This window comes from Seriola aureovittata, chromosome 6, assembly GCF_021018895.1.
Source record: "Seriola aureovittata isolate HTS-2021-v1 ecotype China chromosome 6, ASM2101889v1, whole genome shotgun sequence".
In the NCBI taxonomy this organism is placed as follows: Eukaryota; Metazoa; Chordata; class Actinopteri; order Carangiformes; family Carangidae; genus Seriola; species Seriola aureovittata.
Genome location: NC_079369.1, coordinates 10181775 through 10200893, shown reverse-complemented (window position 1 = coordinate 10200893; position 19119 = coordinate 10181775). Strand labels below are relative to the sequence as shown.

Below are 19119 nucleotides of genomic sequence, written 5' to 3'. Positions count from 1 at the left end.
AAGGATGCAGCCTGTTGCACTTTGACTGTTCTGTCGCTTTTCTGCAGCCCAGTTTCAGCTTAGGTTTTGCTGCCCTCTACCTGCAACAGGGTACAACAAAAAGTGAAACAAACCTTTGAACTTAGATGTTTATTTGTAGTGTAAGGCACATTTCATTGCGTACTTATTTCCCTTCATCAAACTTCTTTCAATAGTCACGTGTGTATGTGTCTGTAGAAAATGGTGCATGAGAAGTTCTGTTAAGGCATATGGTGCCATGCAGGTTTGAAAATCACAAAGAAAGTTGTCATAAAAATGAATAAACCCCGTGTTGTGATACCAAAATTATAGATCTGCCATGTAACACATGTTTGTGTTGTCATTACCCAGAGAAGAACAATACTCTAAAATTAAATAACTTTTAAGTGCCACAGTCTTTTTTCATGATGAATGTCCACAGTAATTAAAAAAAATATTCCGTAATACAATGATCTTTTTTATTTCTATTTGATGCCTTCATCTGCAATGAGCTTCAATATATTAAGAAACCTTTGGGTCTTTAAAATCACTCTACCTGCCCCAAAATAACAGGAGTCACCCAGTGAGAGATCTGATTAAAAGGTGGTAGTTTAGTAATTACACTGAAAGTTCAAGCAAGAGGGAATATTTATGTGCACCCTTTATGTTCCATCCTTTCAACTGCTGCCACAGGAAGGATGAGGTGAGAAATACGGCTCCACAGTCCACCATACTTGTCAAGATCCATTCTGTCAAAAGATACAGGGCGGCCATGAGAAAGAAACTTCTTCTGAAGGTGGTCGTCCACCATCTCCTCCACAGCACTCAAACTAATCTTGGCAGGAATCTCCTCTTCTTCCCCCAACAGCACTGTGAACATCAGAAAAGTCTTCTTGTAGGCAGCGTTCTCATGGTCGCAGTAGCGATAGAAAATGAGCGTGGAACCTGGAGGCAGCTCCTCGAATCGATGAATGACAGCCACGGGTTTGTCTCCCTCAAAAGCACCTTGCAACTTGCTGTCAATGTCCAGTTTGACCTGGTCGCTGTCCTGACTGGCTTTACTGGATCCATTTATGTGGAGGACGGAGACGTTGAGGGCAGAAGAGAAGGCAGAGGCCACGCCAAGAGCCAGGCAGCGTAGCGTCTTCTCAGCTCTGAGGCCGGCAGTCAGGATGAGACTCACTGGCTCTGTTGGCTGGGCCGTCTGGAGGTGCCTCAGCAGGTGGATCCTGCTCCTACCCCATAACTCAGGCCGCTGGTTAGGGAACTGATTCTCCACTTTTTTCATCTCATTGATGAATCTGATGGCTACATCTTCTTTCTGAGGTGGAGGGTCAGACTGGTGGAGATGCTCCGAGATGTATAAAATGGCTACAATGGCTGCTACCGCTATTCCCACTATCAGCAGGTAAATCCAGAACATTCCTATGGAGAGAGAGCACATGTTTTATCTTGACCACTACATTATAAAGTAATTCCTAAGTTATTTATGACTATGACTATCCAGGAATATATAATACACAATGTTAGAGAACAATTTATTATTGATAACCATCACTGAGATAGAGCTAGAAACACTAAAACCAACCTAAGGAAAGTCACAATATTACCTCTGCCACCAGTCGTGGTTTCAGTAGTCTCCTGTGTTATAGGGCCAACGTTTTCAGTATTCTCTTTTTTCTGTTGGATTACTCTCTTTCGGACTGTCTTGTCCTCCTGTTTATCACTGAATTGAGACGGTAAATCAGGCTCTGGGACACCTTCATTATCTGAGCAGTGAGGGAAAAAACAGATTAACATAAACTAAAAAACAAAAACAAAACAGATACTCCACCTACATGATCCCACAATGGCCTCCACCAGTGAACACCATCTGTTGTGTAACATTAGAACGCCCAGAAGCTCAGCACCCACAGCACACGGAAAAAGTCACTGAAATTTCAGAATAGAAACGTCAGACTCACCCCTTCCAGCTCCAGTGTGCAGAAAATTTGGTTCTTGTTCTGGCATATCTGGAAGTGTGGGGTCAGTAGTTTCCTGTGTTGTAGGGCAAATGTTTTCAATATTCTTTCCCTGTTTATCCATCTCTTCTTCCTGTAGCAATGGTTTCTGTTGGGGGATTCTGTTGTCCTTTACATCCTTGTCTTCGGGATGTAATTCACGCTCTGGGCCTCTTCCATCATCTGAACAGTGGAGGAAAAAAAAAAAAAACGAAACAAACCAATAAAAAAAAGATACCCCAGCTACATGTGCATGTTCCCTCACTGGCTTCCCACCAGTGACCACCGCCTGTTGTGTTACATTGGAACCCCCAGAAGCTCAGCACTCACAGCAGAAAGTTAAGAGGAAAAAGTCATTGAAATTTCAGAAAAGAAATGTCAGACTCACCCCCTCCAGCTCCAGTGTGTGTGTCTTTAGAGCCCCGGGAGTCTTGTTTTTGTCCATCTTCTTGCTCATCCTGGGGTTGTGTATTGGTTGTTTCTGATTTTTTCAGATTCTCCCCAGTGACGCCATCCCCTGACAAAATAGGAATAGTTAAACTTCCACAACAGCTCGATCATCAGTGTCTAAACACTCACTTTTTAAATGGGGTTTAAAAAATGGCCGCTGCAACAAGAGTTCAGTGTTTAATCTCACAGTATTAAAGGACAGGTTCATAGTAGAAAGTTAAAAGGAAAAAGTCATTGAAATTTCAGAACAGAAATGTCAGACTCACCCCCTCCAGCTCCAGCGTCTGTCTCTTTAGAGCCTGGGGAGACTTGTTTTTGTCCATCTTCTTGCTCAACCTTTTTGTCCCTTTGTTCGGTGTCGGTTGCTTCTGATTTTGTCCTCTCCCTAGTGGAGTCATCCCCTGATAAAACAAGAATAGTCAAACTTCCACAACAGCTCGATCATCAGTGTCTAAACACTCACAATTTAAATGGGGTTTAAAACAATGGCCACTGCAAGTACAGTTCAGTTTTTAATTTCATAGTTAAAAGGACAGGTTCACAGCAGAAAGTTAAAAGGAAAAAGTCATTGAAATTTCAGAACAGAAATGTCAGACTCACCCCCTCCAGCTCCAGCGTCTGTCTCTTTAGAGCCTGGGGAGACTTGTTTTTGTCCATCTCCTTGCTCAACCTTTTTGCCATCCAGGGGTTGGGTGTCTGTTACTGATTACACAAGGCCAAAATCATGTTTTGTCAGGTCAATTTGGATTTCTTTCTTTCTATTCCATGGTTTCACAATTTGTATTGGATAGATTCAGATGAATAAGCAAAGTCTTGTTAGGTGAGAAAAGAAGTCAATAAATGTAAACCACTGTTATAAAAGTATACTAGTTCAATGTAAGTGATACCTTTTTCAAGAGCTGGGTTCTCTTGGTTGATATCTGTGTTTTGCTCTGCCATTTTTTGTATAAGGGCACTTCACTCAAGATGGATCACTGGATTCTTCAAAGCTGCGTAAAACAAATGTAACAGTTGATAAAAACAGCCCCTTGTTTTAGTTTTGCAGTGATGATCGTCACATGTACAGAGTCCAAATTGATGTTGTAAAATTGCTTGTTTACATGTCAGTAGGAACCGGCTGAAAGGCAGTTTCATATTAACACAGATAAAATTTACAACCAACAACGATTAGAGACTGATAAACATTAAATACTGCAAAAATGCAATACAATTAACGCTCAAGCTCAAAGCTGAAATCACTGAATTTTATGTTTCGACGGGTTTGCTAAATATTTTGGGGGCTAATTTACAACTCAATTTGGGAGCCAGTAAATCAACCGAAGAAGAAAGTGGTTAGTTAGTATTAGTTTGTCGAAAAACCTGCTCACTGGGAACCAAATTGATAGCATGCGTAATATGTGAACGATTGGTTAGCTAACTGGCAAGCAGGTTAACTGACTGACAGTTTAGCAAAGGTAGCCACCAGTTAGCAAAACAATACACAGCTTCAGTCTGTGATAACATAATAGCCTTCGTTTAACTTAATCAAACACCTTTTAAGTATATTCTTTTAATCCCGCATTCTTACCAGACGTGCCCTCGATCACATTACCGTTGATAATGACCCATGTAACATTTCCTTATCTTTCGAGTGCCATCTACAAGCGGAACGTTAAGGCATACACTTGTTTCCTTGGTAATCATTTCCGGACATCGGCGGCGTACGGTCACAAAATGTCCCCCTTAACAATCAAAGGAAATACCTATTGTCGACGAATTATTTAACTGATGTTTTTGGTGTTGCCTGGTCGAGGTGTGATCATAAAATGGATTCCAAGGCTTCTGAAAATGAGATGTCTCGCCCCTTGAGACGATCGACAAGGCAGTCAGCCGTTAAAGGTGAGCAAATGCGTCGTAATGGCAGTTAGTTGACTTAGCCTTAGCCGGAGCTAGCTGACTTTACCTCACACAAAGTTTAATATCAAAATTCCTCGATTTTTCTGCTGTGACTAACGTTAGCTAAGTTTATAGGCGTAGACTTGAAGTTCTTTTGCATTTTATTTAAACTATACTACGTTTCAGGAAACTTTCATTTCTCATGTCTTCCCATTCCTTCTTTAGTACTGAGTATTGAGCCGAAGTAGTAGCATGGATAATATGTGAGCTGTTGGTAAGCTTGTTAGCTAGTGGGTTAACTGATTTAGTTACTTTTCTGGGTACGTATGTAGTATAGACAGAGGAACCAACACTTTGGCGGAACGTTCAGTCGTGCCCTTGTTTCTATTGAGATTATTTCCGGACATCGACGGTGTACGGTCACAGAATGTCTCCCTTAACAATAACAGGAAATGCCTGTGGTGTTATATAGCTCATGTTTTTGTAGTTGCTCGTTAGTGATGGCCAATTAAGACCTTTTGTAGCAGAGAGGGTTCCAGTCGTCTGGGTCTCCAACATGTTCATTATTCGTATCGTCATTAAACCGCATTCACCAGCGACATCTACTGCTGAAGTTGAGATCAGGCAGCCAAATCATTTACGAGCCTTTTAGTATAAAAAAAACAATATAGCCCTGATATACCTTCTATGAACACAGTGATTCCATTATTTCATTGACTCGTTAAACATTAAACATAATTATAAAGGGCTGTTAATAAAGATGACTGGCAGGATGACATTTGTGTTGGAATTATTTTTATTTAATATCAGAGCTTCCTTTTGCGGATGCTTTTATCCGGCACCAAGCACTCAAAACAAACCGGTGACGTGTAGGTCACGTGTTTTCCTGCAAACTGGTACAATCCTCGAAGCGGGGTTTCATCTGGCACGTCTGTCCATACTCAGTGCACGCCTCGCTACAAATGTCCAACCAGTGTCGCTCGGTCGAGTTGTAATCACAAATGGATTCTAAAAATAAGGTTTCTGGCCCCTTGACACGGTCGACCAGGCAGTCATCCTCTAAAGGTGAGCAAATGGACCTTGATGACAGTTGGTTAACTTAGCCTTATCCCTCAGGGCTAGCTGACTTTACCTCACACAAAGTTTTATAACGAAACCCTTTGACCAACCTGCTGTGGCTGGCTTAATCGCTGTAGACTTGGAACGCTTGGAGATCTTTGACATGTTTAGCCTACAATGCTTGAGAACACTCACACATTACACTAATTTCTTCCTATTCCGCCATTAGCACTGAGTTTTGAGCCGACCCCCAGGATCCCTCTGAAGAGGACCAAAAGGCACTTAGAAAACCAAGCTCCTGTTGCAGCTGTTAACGGTTCCAGAGATAAGGAAAATGGATCGGAGGATGAAGGTGGGATGCTTCAGTTAACAGCATTTGTTCTAATTGTTACAGTTAACGCTTAGTCTGCTTTTAGTTAGTCGACTTTTTGTTTCCTACTTCACAGAGTCGCCGAGCAAGAAGAGCCGGCTGGAGACTGGAGAAGCAGGGGGCGGCAGTGGTGATGAGATCGAGATGGATGTCCAGGAATCAGCTGAGGATGAGGATGACAATGAAGAGCAGGAAATGGATATGGAGAGGCAGGATTCCTCTCATGTCACTCATCGACACAAAATATTCCAAGGTTAAGGCTATACATTACTGCTTTAATCATTTCTTGATGAAATGTTAGAAATGAGATATTTGGGGTGACACAATGGTCGAATAGTTAGGGTGTATACTATATGGCTGTTCTGAGCCCTGAGCAGCAGGTCCCTGGTTCAACTTCCAGCCAGCCCTTTACTACATGTCCTTCCTCCACTATCTCCCATATTTCCTGTCTATCTCCACTTTCCCTGTCAAATAAAGGCATAAAAATGCCCCCAAAAATAACCTAAAAAAAAAAGAAATTAATAGACTTCTCACTAAAATTCTCACATTTGAAAAGCTGGAATCAGCTAATATTTGGCAATTTTGCTTGATAAATGACTAATAAGAAGGATATACGTCATGCTTTGAAATTTGTGTTTGACACTGTTTGCCTTTTATTGTCATCACAAGCAGTTCAGAGGTTTTATTTATAGGTTTTCCCTCTGTTTGAATCAGGTGCCAGTGGAGATGTGAATTTATTCCCTCGTGTAGTGCTCCGTGAGCGCTGCAGTTCTGGTCATGCTGTAAATGAAGATGCAGAATGGATAAAAACCAAGACGGGTAGGAGAATGCTGATGGTTGATTGTGCATGGGAATGATTACATTGAGAGAGGATAATACAGTTGTCCTAATGTGGTCCCTTTGTTTTCAGTAAAACTATCAACCAAAGAACCTGCAACCCCCAGCAAGTCTGCCATTCAAAGCAGACCACTGGCAAACAGACATCATGCTCCGATTACCAGCATGGATGAGTACAGGAAGAAGATGGAGGACAAAGCCAAGAGCGCTGGTACTATAGACATTATTATTCAGACAGATTTTAGCTAGAAAATTGCATTAATTAATTGCGTTAAATTGGTGCACCATATTTTTTTCTATATTGATAAATTCTTCCTCTTCCTCATATTTAGATAAACCCACAGTTAAGTACCATACCGGAAGCATGTATCCAGCCTCAGAGAAAGCTGTCACAAAGCAACAATATTTGAATAACATTAAAAAAGAAATTGTTCAGAAAAAGAAACAAGGTATTGCACCTTCAACTGAATTTTACAATCTCGAGAAACATGTAATGTAGCTTCGACATTTTTGACATTGAGTTAATGAGATTTTTTCTTGTAGATAAAGGGATGAAGAAAACTGCCAAAATCAAGACAAGCTCTGGATATTCTTGTAGTGGTAAGCTACAGTCAATTTAACTACATTGTCTTTACACCCAAAGATACTTGTCCTACATTATTTGCTAGACTAAATTTGAATTGTGTCCTTTCAGGATTCATGTGGCACTTATGGTGTTTGCTCCTCCTGGTGCTGCTCAGTTCTGCTGCCTTGCTGGTATACAAGAAAATCCCTGTGCTCCAAAGGATCACAGATCCTGGGGGGCATTTACTCAGGGCTGTGAAGCCAGAAACATTTGCAGATCAGTTTTCTCTTCTTGAGGCTCAGTTCCCCAGTCAGCGGCCTGAGCTGTGGAAGAGAAGCAAGATACACCTGGAGAGGCACCTCAAAACAGCCCAGCCCACAGAGCCAGTGAGTCTGATCTTCACTGCTGGCAGCAAGGCTAACAAGACGCTGCGCTGCCTGGCTCAGGGCCTGGCCTCCTCCTTCTCGTCTGCCCTCAATGCCTCCGTCCTCGACATCAATGGAGCCAGCAAAGCCAGCCAGGACAGCGATGATGTGAAGCTGGACATTGACAGCCAGCTGAAAGCCGCCTTTGAAGGTAATAAACCTGTGGCAGTCATTCATCACCTTGAGGAGCTGCCTCCAGGCTCTACCCTCATTTTTTATCGCTACTGTGACCATGAGAGCGCTGCATACAAGCGGGTGTTCTTGTTGTTTACTGTGCTACTGCCGCAAGATGAGATCAGCAGTGACAGGTGTCTGAAGGATGTGGAGGAGATGGTGCAAGACTATGTTAAGGAGAGGCTAGTGGGCTCCAGCAGCCAAACCTCCTTCAATGAGATGGACACTGACAAGTACGGTGGACTGTGGAGCCGCATCTCTCACCTTATCTTGCCTGTGGTGTCTGAGCAGGAAGTAGAGCAGAAAGGATGCTGATGAACCAAGCTGGTATCCCAGAATTAGGATGCCACTTTGGACCAGCCCGATCCTTCTTGGTAATGTGCAGGAGCTATGAAACGGTGAAGTAATACGAAAATAACATGTGTGCTGTGATGTTTCACATATAGACTTGATTTCAAATGTTTGAAAGTTATATTAATTTATCTCTGTCAGAGATGATTCTCAAACTGCAGTCCAATGTCTGATTCAATTTAACTGCTCAAAATGTTTGGCACAGTTTTTAAATGTGTGACCATGTACAGGCTTTGCATTAGGTACAGTAACAATGGTGTTGCACCATCATTCCACTTTCAAAGAAGGGTATTCGATGCATATTCTCATGCAGATTTAACAAACAACATATACAAGATAGAGAGCACTGTGTTCAGCTGCTTTTTAATGGATATTTCCAATCTCCAAAAAAAGAGTTTCTGCTGAATGATGAGCTTGGATTACACTGGGTCCTTCTTTGGAGTTAATTAAAGAAATATTTCCTTTTCCTGTTTCTTGTTTTGTACCAAATCTCAGAGACCACTGTTCGCTTGCTTTATACTTCTTTACAACGTCCCCATTTGCATTTCATTATTTCGTGATTTGATTTTGCACTAAAAATGTTTGGCTTTTCATTAACCAGCCATCAAATCAATAGTACTGGCTTTTAATAAGATAAATATTTTATATTCTTCGTTTTTTTTTTTGTGAATGTGTATATTTGTGATAAAATGTCTTTTTCCAAGACTGGAATATATTTTGATATCTGTGTGTGTGTATATATATATATATATATATATATTGGATATGAACAGGTTCATTCTTCTTACCACTGAAACGTACTTAGATTGCTGTCAACATAAAAACACGCAGGTTCTCATGACGTGATTTGAGTTTTTACAAATGTTTTTACTAAATATTATCACACAATGTGCCTTTAAACCGAGTATGGAGGATATGAAAATCACAGAAACACTTCAGTCATTTGATACTGTATCTTGACAACAATGTCAGACTCAGACAAGCTTTCTTACTGAAAGATTTGATTTACAAAGGGTTCGTTTTAAAGTGTTTCTTTTCTTTATCACTCATTCCTCTTATGTTGTTATTATTCTGACATGAATTTGTGTTGTTCATATGAAGACCTGAATATTTTCAATAAAGATTATTTTGATACCTAGAAGAGTTGTTCTTAGTCTCTGTATGTCTGTTTAGTTTCTGGAACAGAGGTAGAGCAAAAAGAGGAAGTTCTCCACTTGTGACAAAGGACTTTAAGTTAAGCAGTTAAGTTCAAAAATGTATTTCATGACAGTTGTTTTTACAGACACTGCATATCTTGTCTACATTGTATTAATAATTTGTTTGGAACTCAGCTGTGTAAAATAACTACAATGTTGTTGACAAGCAGTAGGTGAAAATAAATGTCAATGAGTGTAAAAAACAAGGAAGTTACAGCAGGTTAAATCAATTCCTCAGCGGTTAACAAATTGCTCTCACTTTGGCAGAGGTTTAATGGTGGGATGAGTCATCAGTCTGAGCGTTAGCCATTTCAAAAGAATCATAAAACCAAAGAATGATTAACAAATATGCAGACAATAACATGAGTGTATAAAGATTTAGGGCCAAAATATTTTTAAAGTTACAGTATATATATATACTTGTTTACATAGAAAACATCTGATTTCCGTGTGATTTAACACAACTGACCTGCCATAACACATTAACATTTCAGTCTCAACCATCCACATGGGTTTGACTTGTGTATGTAAATTGTTTTGAAAATTTTTTGAACTTTTAGCACAAAAATATTGGTTTAACTGTGCAGATCTGCAAGTATCCCAAATGTTTGGAAAATTTTTGTGGCCTCCACCTTCTGCTCTCCAAGACTGCGCTCCGAGACCTTATTGTTTAGAGCTCATATATGGTCAGTCCTTGTGTTAAAACCTTGGAGGATACTTTTCAGTGACTTGAGAGCAACACTAAAAAAACAAACTTGTTCATATAGTGTATCATATTGCAGTCCACAATAAATAGCTGTGACATGATGAAGTTGTTGTAAAGATAAAAGATAAAATTAAGGGCCTCATCGTGGGGAATTTAAAGAAGGAAGATAAGAAATTAAAGATAACTGCAACAATGAATTTAAGTTTGGTGATATCATGCACTCGTGGTTCACGGCAGAATAACACTTATTAATGAATTACAGACAGTTAGCTGTTAGTATGAACTGTAGTTTCATCTGGTGGGCTTACCGTTGCCCTTAAACACAAAAGGAAATTAGTACTAAGTACTTGAGCCAAGGTTTCCTACTGCACTGAGGCTTAGGTGATGTCCCTCACTTGTAAGTCGCTTTGCTTAAAGGCGTGCGCCACATGAGTAAAAATGTAAATGTAAATATATGGCATGAGTGAGTGCTCCACATTTTATATAATTTTGATACATAGATTTTTTATAAGTACAGTACTTCAACCACATGAAACACTTGATTTTCATATAAGAAGCACATTTCACACACACACACATCCCCTTAGTGATGACTGGTTGTCATCATTGGACATTAAATTCATTCGCAGATGACACCACCGTGATCTCATTATGAACTTTGGTACGGTGTTTGAGTTTCACTCTGATAAGAAGTGATATGAACTTCCCTGGAAAATGAAAAACAAACAAACAATGTCAGACTGTTTAATATGTTGTACTTTTGGCGACTTTATCTTTATTTTAATTTGGAAAACAACATGTACAGAATTTACAGCTCATAAGGCGTCAGGGAAATACAGTTTCAAATGTACATTTTTATTACCTTCACAAAAGCTACAATTTGTAATCAAATTGAATTTTTATTAATGAATAACTTGATAAAAGCATGACAAAATAGAAATGAAATGTATCAAACAGAAAAACAACTGTGAAACACACGCAAAGTACCAGCACATCTCCATGAATCTGGGTGCACAAGCCTATTCTTCCCGACACCCAGATATCCCAACAATGACAGCCACAGCGAAAGATATGGTTCCAGCGATGACGATGATTGAAACAGCAATGACAGTCACTTCTGCACTAGGCTGAAATTCACAGATACAATGGTGAAAAACAGATGTGGCCATTTTTACTGTATTCTTGGATTTCTTCTGGTGAAGATAGTTGTCATGATAATTCAAAATGTTCAAATCAAAACGTGTTGTATTGCCATAATGTGAACAGGCTCTCACCATTCGCTTCCCTTCCTCACCACTCTTTGAACTCTCTGTAACAGAAAAAAAGTAAACAATATCATTTTGTTCTTCATAAGAATCCATACAGTATTTAATACATAATATTATATTCAAACAGAGCTATATTACTAAGTCATTCACCTGTTTTGCCTCTCTTCGGTCTTGTTTGTTTGCAAGTTCTGGGTAAGAAAACCCAGATGGTTGTAAACAGAAAAACCCACACGGCGTAAGCGACCATCACTTTCAGAAGCCAAGACTCTCTCATGTGGTGCCTGCATTTGTCTATCTTCAAAACACCAATAATGACGATGGCAACTGTGTGTAAAACAGATTTGGAAATGAAATCAGAGAAATAAACAGGCAACGGCGACTCTCTGAAGAGATGGTGTGAGCTGTGACATTGTGTTAGCCTCTCTGATGTTTAAAAGCAATAGTACGATAGGTTGGGAAATGTGCTTAAAGCGTTCTTTAAGAGTTAGATGAGAAGGTGTATACCACTCTCATATTTGTCTGGTAAATATACAGTGACAGACAGCAGCTGGTTAGCTTAGCATCAACACAAAGATGGGGGAAATGGGGAAGCAACCAGCCTGGCTCTGTTCGAAGGTCTGCCTATTGTGAAACTCTTATGCTCACTAATCAACATCTCTTATCTCATTTGTACGATTGGTACAAAACTTGAAGTTTAAATATGTCAAGTTGCAGTTTTACAGGAGTTTATCTTTGAACATTGCTTGGCCTGAAGCAGCAACAAATAAGAAAGAGCGTTAATTAGTGAGTTTTAAAGGTGCTAGTAGGCAGCTTTTGTTACCCTCGCACAGAGTCAGGCTGGTTGTTTCCCCCTATTTCCAGTTTTTGCTCTAAGCTAATCAAATCAAATGCTTCTCCAGTTATTTACCTGATACACATGAAACTGCTTTCAGTCTTCTCATCTAACTCCCAGCAAAAATGCAGATTAGTGCATTTCCCAAAATGTCACACTATTGCTTTCAATACATTAAACAACAAGTCTTCTCACAGACCAAAATGCATGCACCAAATCTTAGAATTTTGAATTTCCTTACTTGCAAAAATCTCATGAATGACAAAACACACTTTGGCAGCAAGGTCACGGCTGTCCTTTCTGGAACAGAGCAAAAGAAAAACAGTAGTGCACAAAGTGTTGATGTAAAGGTCAAGTCAGATATTCAGGCAGAAGAAGAGGTGTTGAACTTACAGTTCATGAGTGGGTCCAAATGGCAGAGAAACGATTACCAGATCTATGAAATTAATCACTATAACCACAAACAGAAGAGCTGCAAGAATGACCTAAACATACACACACACACACACACACACACACACACACACACACACACACACACACACACACACACACACACACACACACATTGAAAATAACCTTAGAGCAATTCAGAAATTTCAATATAGATAAAAAGAAGTGTTGCAAACTGCTGATTATTACTCACATCATGGGAATCCCCCATATATACCAGATTCACAGCCAATATTTCAACTGCTGCACAAAGCACACAGCACAATATCTTGAACCCCTAAAAAAGAAATAACATGCACTAAATTGTTTCAGTGAACCTGGATTATTAGTTTGCATCTAGTGTTTGTCATTAAAGATTCAGATACTGTAAATAAGCACAGGCTGAGACTGAGCCTACAAATGCCGTATATCATTACAGACGATGCTGCTTTGCAATTCAATGCTTTTCCCTAGATGGGCTTTTATATTTAACAAAAATAAGTTACATTGACAAAAAGACATTAAAAAATCTGAAGAAAAATATGCATACAAAATGCAAAACAGAAAATGAACAAAGGTCAAAGGTCATGCACTGTAATTAAATTCTGTAATTATCTATACAGTTGTAGTTTTTATTGTTAGTGGTGGTTTCAGCCTCTCTCAGCGTCCATTTCAGCATCTCTGCAATTCAATTTACGCAAGGGGGTGCAAGATGAGGACATCTAGTACCAGTAACTATGACAACAACAGCCCCAAAAGCCTTACCTTAATTTCAGAAGATTGAAGGTGGCTGTTGAAGATGGTGACAATGTTTGACAGTTCCTGACAAGTGACCGAGTGAGAGAGCAATTTATCTTCTTCATGTATATTTAGATTCTTTTGACAACAGCATCTCACCATACTACAAAAGTTTATTAATACAATACCATTTCCACTTGTTTAAAAGAACAGCTGACACTTGTCAGAATAGGAATGGCCTAAAGATAAAAGAAAGAGAAACAATTATTTCTTTTAGGTCAGAATCTTGTCAGTTGCACTGGCTGTAATACTTGTAATAGGAGATAAACTGCTCATACTTGCCTTTTGAAGTATTAAGCTTGGAATTGGCCCAGGTCCTGGTGCTGTAGTACTTGGTTTTGTAGTATTCGAAGTACTGGGCTTTGTAGTACTTTCTGCAGTACTTGGTTTTGTAGTACCTATAGTACTGGGCTTTGTAGTACTTGCTGCAGTGCTTGGTTTTGTAGTACCTATAGTACTGGGCTTTGTAGTACTTGCTGCAGTGCTTGGTTTTATTGTACTTGAAGTACTGGGCTTTGTAGTACTTGCAGTAATACTTGGCTCTGTTGAACTTGCTGTAGTGCCTGGCTTTGTAGTACTTGGCTCTGTAGTACTTTTAGTACTTGGCGCTGTAGTAGTTGTAGTACTAGGCTTTGTAGTACTTGTTGTAGTACTTGGCTCTGTAGTACTTGTTGTACTTCGCTCTGTAGTACATGTAGTACTAGGCTTTGTAGTACTTGTAGTAGTACTTGGCCTTGTAGTACTTGTAGTAGTGGGCTTTGTAGTACTTGTAGTAGTAGTGGGCTTTGTAGTACTTGTAGTAGTAGGCTTTGTAGTACTTGTAGTAGTAGTGGGCTTTGTAGTACTTGTAGTAGTGGGCTTTGTAGTACTTGTAGTAGTAGTGGGCTTTGTAGTACTTGTAGTAGGTAAAATGACCTTCACATCCACTGGTCTCCAGAATTTCCAGAAAGACTCAACAAATGTGGCTCTGAAACGTATCAGACAGGAACAGATGATAATGTAAATCCTTTTGCTCCTCATTGTAATATAAAGAGAAACTGGAGCAGCTGAGTTTGGTTCTTGGGTTTTACAGGAAAGTTTAAGTGTACAAAATACTTAAAAGTAACCTGAAAGTGATGTCTAGCTCTGCGCCCTCTGCTGTCCAGTTAACTCGCACCGAAGTCTGTTTTAGTTTGTTGGCCTGACGAACAGCCGAGTCCTGAGGACAGTCACATAAGTAACCCGTCACATCCATAAGACAGCGTAATAAGGCTTTGACTATGAATTCACACTTCAAGTTCATTTAAATTTGTTTTTTGATATAGCAATTGAAAGTATGAATATTGACTTCAATCAATTCATTGCTTTTACTACCTCTAATAATGATTGAATGGGATGGTTACTCACTGGTAATCCATTGCATGACTGGAATCGAGTCTTAGAAGACTCAAGTATGATAAATTTTCCAACAGAACCCTCAAGATTGCCCGTGTCTCGAGCCTCCAACAAAAATCCCCGGAATTTAGTGGAGCTTTTGCTTCTAAGAAAAACTGAAAAATGGTTTGAAGATTCATCAGTGTGATGGTGGAGGAAAATGAAGACAGAGATAATGATAACCTTGCTATAATGCTAAAAAAGTAAATGACCACTGCAGCAAAGATTTATAGTGATAAACAATCATCCAGGAAAAGGGGATTGACAGTCCTGTACCTGTAATAGGCTCTCCGTCATTCCCAAGTTCGTAATGGACCTCAAAGGGTAGTTTAGTGTTCTGGGGCCCAACAAGATTACCTATTCTGTCCCTGTGCTCAGGTAACATTGAATGGCACGACTCTGGGAAGGGACGGTTTGAATACCCTTGCACCTTTGAGATGAAGTTAAGGCCAATCAAGATCCACATCCACATCTGGAAAACAAGGGTGCAATACCATCGGTAAATGCCATAAACTAAATGTCATCAACGTGTAGTCACTGAAGATGAATAAACTTAGCTTGAAACACTGTCACAGTGATAACCAGAGTCACCACATAAACTTACTCTTGGAATCAATCAAAAAATGTGTGTATGTTTATTTCTTTTGTATAATAGAAGTAATTTAAACCAAATTAGACATAAAAGTAAATAGCAAGGATTTTTGGAGATCTCTTTGACATTTCCATGACAGTTTCATTCAAATTCAAACTTGGAATTATAGCTTTTTAAGACTTCAGTGGCAAATATTAAATATATAATGATAGTAACAATTATTCTCTTACCTTGAAAGAAAGAAATTTGTTTACAACATCTAGTACCATGAAACCATCACTTAAGATGTTGAACTACAACTATGGACTCTCAGTGAAAACAAGGGAGAATTTCTGCTAAAGTCCCTTCAAGAAAAACTGAAATCTTCTGAACGTCTCTGTAGACAGCACTCCTCCTTCCAGGACAGTTAGGTGTGCAATGTGTGCTAGGGAATAACTCAGCGGACCAAATGAGGAAGTCAGAAAGGGCTGAACCTACCTACATGCTCAAGTGAAATGATTAACAAAATACAACTTCACTTTATATCTGATCAGACCTCTACCTTATATCTCAGATTAGTCTCATAGTTTGTTTCCCAACAGCATACAGTTTCCTTATTTGCTCCAGTCTTTCTCAAAAGAGATTTCATGACAGGAAATGTCTTTATTGATTATTGTTGTTTTGAAAGTGTGTGTGTGTATGTGTGTGTGTGTGTGTGTGTATGTGTGTGTGTGTGTGTGTGTTTGTGTGTGTGTTTGCCTACGTCCGAATCAAGAAGCAGATGATACTGTTATAAGAGGGGCTTTGGGATTTTACAATTATAGCACAGGAAGTGTCATTGCTCTGTAGTTGGCTAAATAAATATATTGTCATTGTGCCAGGCAAATGTGATGGAGACAAATCACGAGTACGCAAACACACAACACCCAGAGTTATAAATAAATAGATTTGATCATGTTGAGATAAGCCCACAACCATTGTAGGAATTCTAATACTGCTGATAACACTGCACACAACATAAATTCAACTCAAAATAGGTCCCTGATGAATAACTCAAATCAAAGTCAATTCAAAATCAATCTATAAGGACTTCATGCTTCATTTACATATAATTTGGTATTTTAGTAGATTTTAGTTGCATTTTGCAGTATAACAAGTTTAAAGCATCATCAGTCTTTATTTGGCTGAGTATAGGGCCACAGCAAAATGTAAAGTTATTCCAATGTATAATTGTTGACAGTATTATGAATGCTTTCAGTGCTAATACTGTTAATGATGAATCAGCAAAGCCACATATGAACATAATAATGATCACTCTGATCATCTATGCAGATTGTTGGAAATGCAGATTTAGCTGTTTATGGTCATATATCAACCATTTGGGCGAGGCGCAAAATGAAAAAGGAAAACCACGTGGTCAGTTTAAAAAATCATTGTCAGTTGATTTTATTGTACAAAGGAACGAAGAAATGCAGTTTTTCAGAATTGAACATATGAAAACAAAAAAACATTAACAAACAACATTTTTAACAAAGTCCTTGCAATTAATGACAATATATGTAAAAAAAAACCCCCAATATTTAGCTATTGTATATAATGAAACAGTCAGAAAAATTTATAGGAAAAAAATCATGATAAGCGATAAGTAATAACTCATTTATATTTATGATTAAGCATCATTGGCACTGTGACGATATTTACTATAGTAGCGCCACTTCCACAGCAACAAATTCCTATTTTCACCTGCTCATTAAAAACATGACCTCCTTTAAAACTGCCAGTAATTAACTTCATCCTGTACAAGCTACATGTTATGAAAAAGGTTTAACACAGAGGCACAAATCCAACAGTAAACAGCAAAAGTCACATTTGGATTTTGAGTGCAGCATGCAAACTGCAACATATGAACCAAGTGGATCCTACCAAATACGCACTGAATGCATTTTTTAAAATCAGTGATGCACAAGCAAATTCAAGAAAAATTATATAATTGAACAGCAACTAGTACATTGATCCGTGTGAGATGAAGTTCTGTGCTCTAGCCTGCTGTTCCTTGACTGGATTTGGCTTACTGAACATTTGATGCAGCATTGATTTCAAATGACTTCTAAACTTCACACCAACAAACACATAAAAGACAGGGTTCAGGCAGCAGTGGGAGAAAGCAATGAGTCGGCACACATAGAACGCATAATCAATCTGGATGCTCAACTCACAGTTATCAAACGGTGGCACCAAATTGTCAGCCAAAGTCTTCAGAAAGATGACCACATTGTATGGCACCCAGCCGATGAAGAACACAGCCACGATACAGAAGACTAACTTAACTGCTCTGTTCTTTGTGTGGGATCTTGTTCTTGTGATTTTTCCCAGTATTTGGATGTAGCAGAAACCCACCACCACAAAAGCAACCATGAAGAAAATATTCTGTTGAGAAACAGCTATGATTTCCCACATGATGGTTTGGCATTCACAGCCCATAGAGTGTTTACCCTTGTGGGGGATTTTGACGAGAGAGCTGTAGAACAAAGAAGGCATGGCTGCTCCAATACTGATTATCCACATTAAGAAAGACAGAAAAACGCCGGTGCTGAATTTTGGTGTGCTCAGGTCAGAGAGAGGGTGGACAACGGCCAGATACCTGTAGATGGTCATGATGGTCAAAAAGAGGATGCTGCTGTAAAACCCAGTGAAGAAGACGAAAGTCACAATTTTGCAGAGAATCTCTGAAAACACCCATCCCCAGATGTAGTAAATGGCCCAGAAAGGGAGACCGGTGGTGAAGACGAGGTCAGAGATGGCCAGGTTGAGGATGAAAATGTTGGTGAAAGACTTCAGGTTTTCGTACAGAGCCAGGATAACAAGGACGAGGATGTTCCCTGTGAGGCTCAGCGTTATCACAACAGAGAAGAAAACAGGAATGGCGATGGATCCAAATTTGACCACCGAGCCTTTTTCACAGACTTCATCTTCATAGTCGTAATCATATAGGCTGTTATTTAAACTGTCATTCATTGCTGTTGAACTCGGATCTAGAAAACAAATACAGGATTAGTGCATGCATTAATGCAGGTTATTTTTGCCTTACACATGATTACTTTCAGCTTTGCAGTGACTGAGTGTTGCAGCTTTAGTGATTTCCTTGATTTGTAAGTCCCTTTGGATAAAAGCATCTGTCAAATGAGTAAATGTAAATGAGTGTACACATCATAGACTGTATATAAAGTACAGATATGGAGGATGCACCTACCAACATGTTACACTGGAATTCCTTTTGTGAGCACAAAATAGTATTGTAAAGAAAAAAAAAATTAACTACCTTCTGTTCGATGGGACTGATATGTTGTTGGATGTGATGCTTTCCCTATTCAGACTAGCGAACTCAGAAAGGGGTAGCTTTAATTATCTAATTTCTGTTCCTAGTTCTGGTTTCACCAGACTATGTCCTCAGTTCTGCTTGCACTACACATCTATTCAAAAATAGATTTGCCAATTATCTAATCATAAAAGCAAGGTCTTAAAGATGCACCTGTATAGAATATGTTTTGATAGAAATCCCAGGATCAGATGTCTCAAAATATGGGCAAGTAAAACCAAAATCATATGCATGACTAGATATTGCTATAGAGGTAAGGAAAAGAAAATGTGTTTTTGTAGTTTGACTGACACTGTAACATATGAGACTTAAGAAATGACACTTGAGCTACTATAGCAGCTTAGTTTTACACTTTTGCAATATTCAGGCACTTGTGAGAAACAGATTTGAAAAAAAAAAAAAGAAAGCTCCATAAGCTCTGGAT

General features: G+C 39.1%; 5 protein-coding genes across 7 annotated transcripts; 1 reads left to right on the top strand and 4 right to left on the bottom strand.

Moving 5' to 3' along the window:
- Nucleotides 1-114: 114 nt before the first annotated feature.
- LOC130171490 (torsin-1A-interacting protein 2-like) lies at nucleotides 115-4149 on the bottom strand. Its single transcript, XM_056379533.1, has 8 exons — nucleotides 4015-4149; nucleotides 3335-3436; nucleotides 3048-3149; nucleotides 2714-2848; nucleotides 2386-2514; nucleotides 1962-2180; nucleotides 1608-1766; nucleotides 115-1422 (listed from the first exon to the last, which is right to left on the bottom strand). The coding sequence occupies exons 2-8, from the start codon at nucleotides 3384-3386 to the stop codon at nucleotides 647-649; spliced, it is 1572 nt and encodes a 523-aa protein (XP_056235508.1). The 5' UTR covers nucleotides 3387-3436; nucleotides 4015-4149; the 3' UTR covers nucleotides 115-646.
- Nucleotides 4128-9244, top strand: LOC130171489 (torsin-1A-interacting protein 2-like). Its single transcript, XM_056379532.1, has 8 exons — nucleotides 4128-4325; nucleotides 5611-5733; nucleotides 5828-6004; nucleotides 6466-6570; nucleotides 6662-6799; nucleotides 6921-7037; nucleotides 7132-7188; nucleotides 7283-9244. The coding sequence occupies exons 1-8, from the start codon at nucleotides 4253-4255 to the stop codon at nucleotides 8065-8067; spliced, it is 1575 nt and encodes a 524-aa protein (XP_056235507.1). The 5' UTR covers nucleotides 4128-4252; the 3' UTR covers nucleotides 8068-9244.
- Nucleotides 9245-10754: 1510 nt separating this feature from the next.
- LOC130171495 (uncharacterized) lies at nucleotides 10755-13506 on the bottom strand. Of its 2 annotated transcripts, XM_056379541.1 has the most exons (8): nucleotides 13464-13503; nucleotides 13303-13359; nucleotides 12752-12835; nucleotides 12499-12590; nucleotides 12347-12405; nucleotides 11424-11597; nucleotides 11280-11314; nucleotides 10755-11132 (listed from the first exon to the last, which is right to left on the bottom strand). In XM_056379541.1, the coding sequence occupies exons 1-8, from the start codon at nucleotides 13464-13466 to the stop codon at nucleotides 11025-11027; spliced, it is 612 nt and encodes a 203-aa protein (XP_056235516.1). In that variant the 5' UTR covers nucleotides 13467-13503; the 3' UTR covers nucleotides 10755-11024. The 2 variants fall into 2 exon arrangements, with proteins under 2 accessions (XP_056235516.1, XP_056235515.1); XM_056379540.1 differs by having other exon boundaries at nucleotides 13303-13506.
- A 42-nt stretch (nucleotides 13507-13548) lies between these two features.
- LOC130170899 (mucin-2-like) lies at nucleotides 13549-15728 on the bottom strand. Its single transcript, XM_056378597.1, has 5 exons — nucleotides 15571-15728; nucleotides 15025-15220; nucleotides 14722-14864; nucleotides 14442-14533; nucleotides 13549-14302 (listed from the first exon to the last, which is right to left on the bottom strand). Exons 1-5 carry the CDS (start codon nucleotides 15607-15609, stop codon nucleotides 13549-13551), a joined length of 1224 nt encoding a protein of 407 aa, XP_056234572.1. The 5' UTR covers nucleotides 15610-15728.
- Nucleotides 15729-16744: 1016 nt separating this feature from the next.
- xcr1a.1 (chemokine (C motif) receptor 1a, duplicate 1) lies at nucleotides 16745-18698 on the bottom strand. Of its 2 annotated transcripts, none has more exons than XM_056379537.1 (2): nucleotides 18639-18698; nucleotides 16745-18351 (listed from the first exon to the last, which is right to left on the bottom strand). In XM_056379537.1, the coding sequence occupies exon 2, from the start codon at nucleotides 18332-18334 to the stop codon at nucleotides 17321-17323; it is 1014 nt and encodes a 337-aa protein (XP_056235512.1). In that variant the 5' UTR covers nucleotides 18335-18351; nucleotides 18639-18698; the 3' UTR covers nucleotides 16745-17320. The 2 variants fall into 2 exon arrangements, with proteins under 2 accessions (XP_056235512.1, XP_056235513.1); XM_056379538.1 differs by having other exon boundaries at nucleotides 18570-18689.
- Between the last annotated feature and the right edge of the window lie 421 nt (nucleotides 18699-19119).

Excerpts from the sequence above, each read along its gene's own strand:
- LOC130171490 (XM_056379533.1), bottom strand. The coding sequence starts at position 3,386 with ATGGCAGAGCAAAACACAGATATCAACCAAGAGAACCCAGCTCTTGAA. Across the intron at positions 3,150-3,334 it reads GAACCCAGCTCTTGAAAAAG|TAACAGACACCCAACCCCTG; the intron begins GTATCACTTACA and ends TTGTGTAATCAG. Across the intron at positions 1,423-1,607 it reads AACCACGACTGGTGGCAGAG|GAATGTTCTGGATTTACCTG; the intron begins GTAATATTGTGA and ends CTCTCTCCATAG.
- LOC130171489 (XM_056379532.1), top strand. The coding sequence starts at position 4,253 with ATGGATTCCAAGGCTTCTGAAAATGAGATGTCTCGCCCCTTGAGACGA. Across the intron at positions 6,571-6,661 it reads ATGGATAAAAACCAAGACGG|TAAAACTATCAACCAAAGAA; the intron begins GTAGGAGAATGC and ends CTTTGTTTTCAG. Across the intron at positions 6,800-6,920 it reads GGACAAAGCCAAGAGCGCTG|ATAAACCCACAGTTAAGTAC; the intron begins GTACTATAGACA and ends CCTCATATTTAG.
- xcr1a.1 (XM_056379537.1), bottom strand. The coding sequence starts at position 18,334 with ATGAATGACAGTTTAAATAACAGCCTATATGATTACGACTATGAAGAT.
- LOC130171495 (XM_056379540.1), bottom strand. The coding sequence starts at position 13,437 with ATGGTGAGATGCTGTTGTCAAAAGAATCTAAATATACATGAAGAAGAT. Across the intron at positions 12,591-12,751 it reads ATATGGGGGATTCCCATGAT|GTCATTCTTGCAGCTCTTCT; the intron begins GTGAGTAATAAT and ends GTGTATGTTTAG. Across the intron at positions 11,133-11,279 it reads GTGAGGAAGGGAAGCGAATG|CCTAGTGCAGAAGTGACTGT; the intron begins GTGAGAGCCTGT and ends TGTGAATTTCAG.
- LOC130170899 (XM_056378597.1), bottom strand. The coding sequence starts at position 15,609 with ATGGTACTAGATGTTGTAAACAAATTTCTTTCTTTCAAG. Across the intron at positions 15,221-15,570 it reads ACAAATTTCTTTCTTTCAAG|ATGTGGATGTGGATCTTGAT; the intron begins GTAAGAGAATAA and ends CTTGTTTTCCAG. Across the intron at positions 14,534-14,721 it reads AGTCATGCAATGGATTACCA|GACTCGGCTGTTCGTCAGGC; the intron begins GTGAGTAACCAT and ends GACTGTCCTCAG.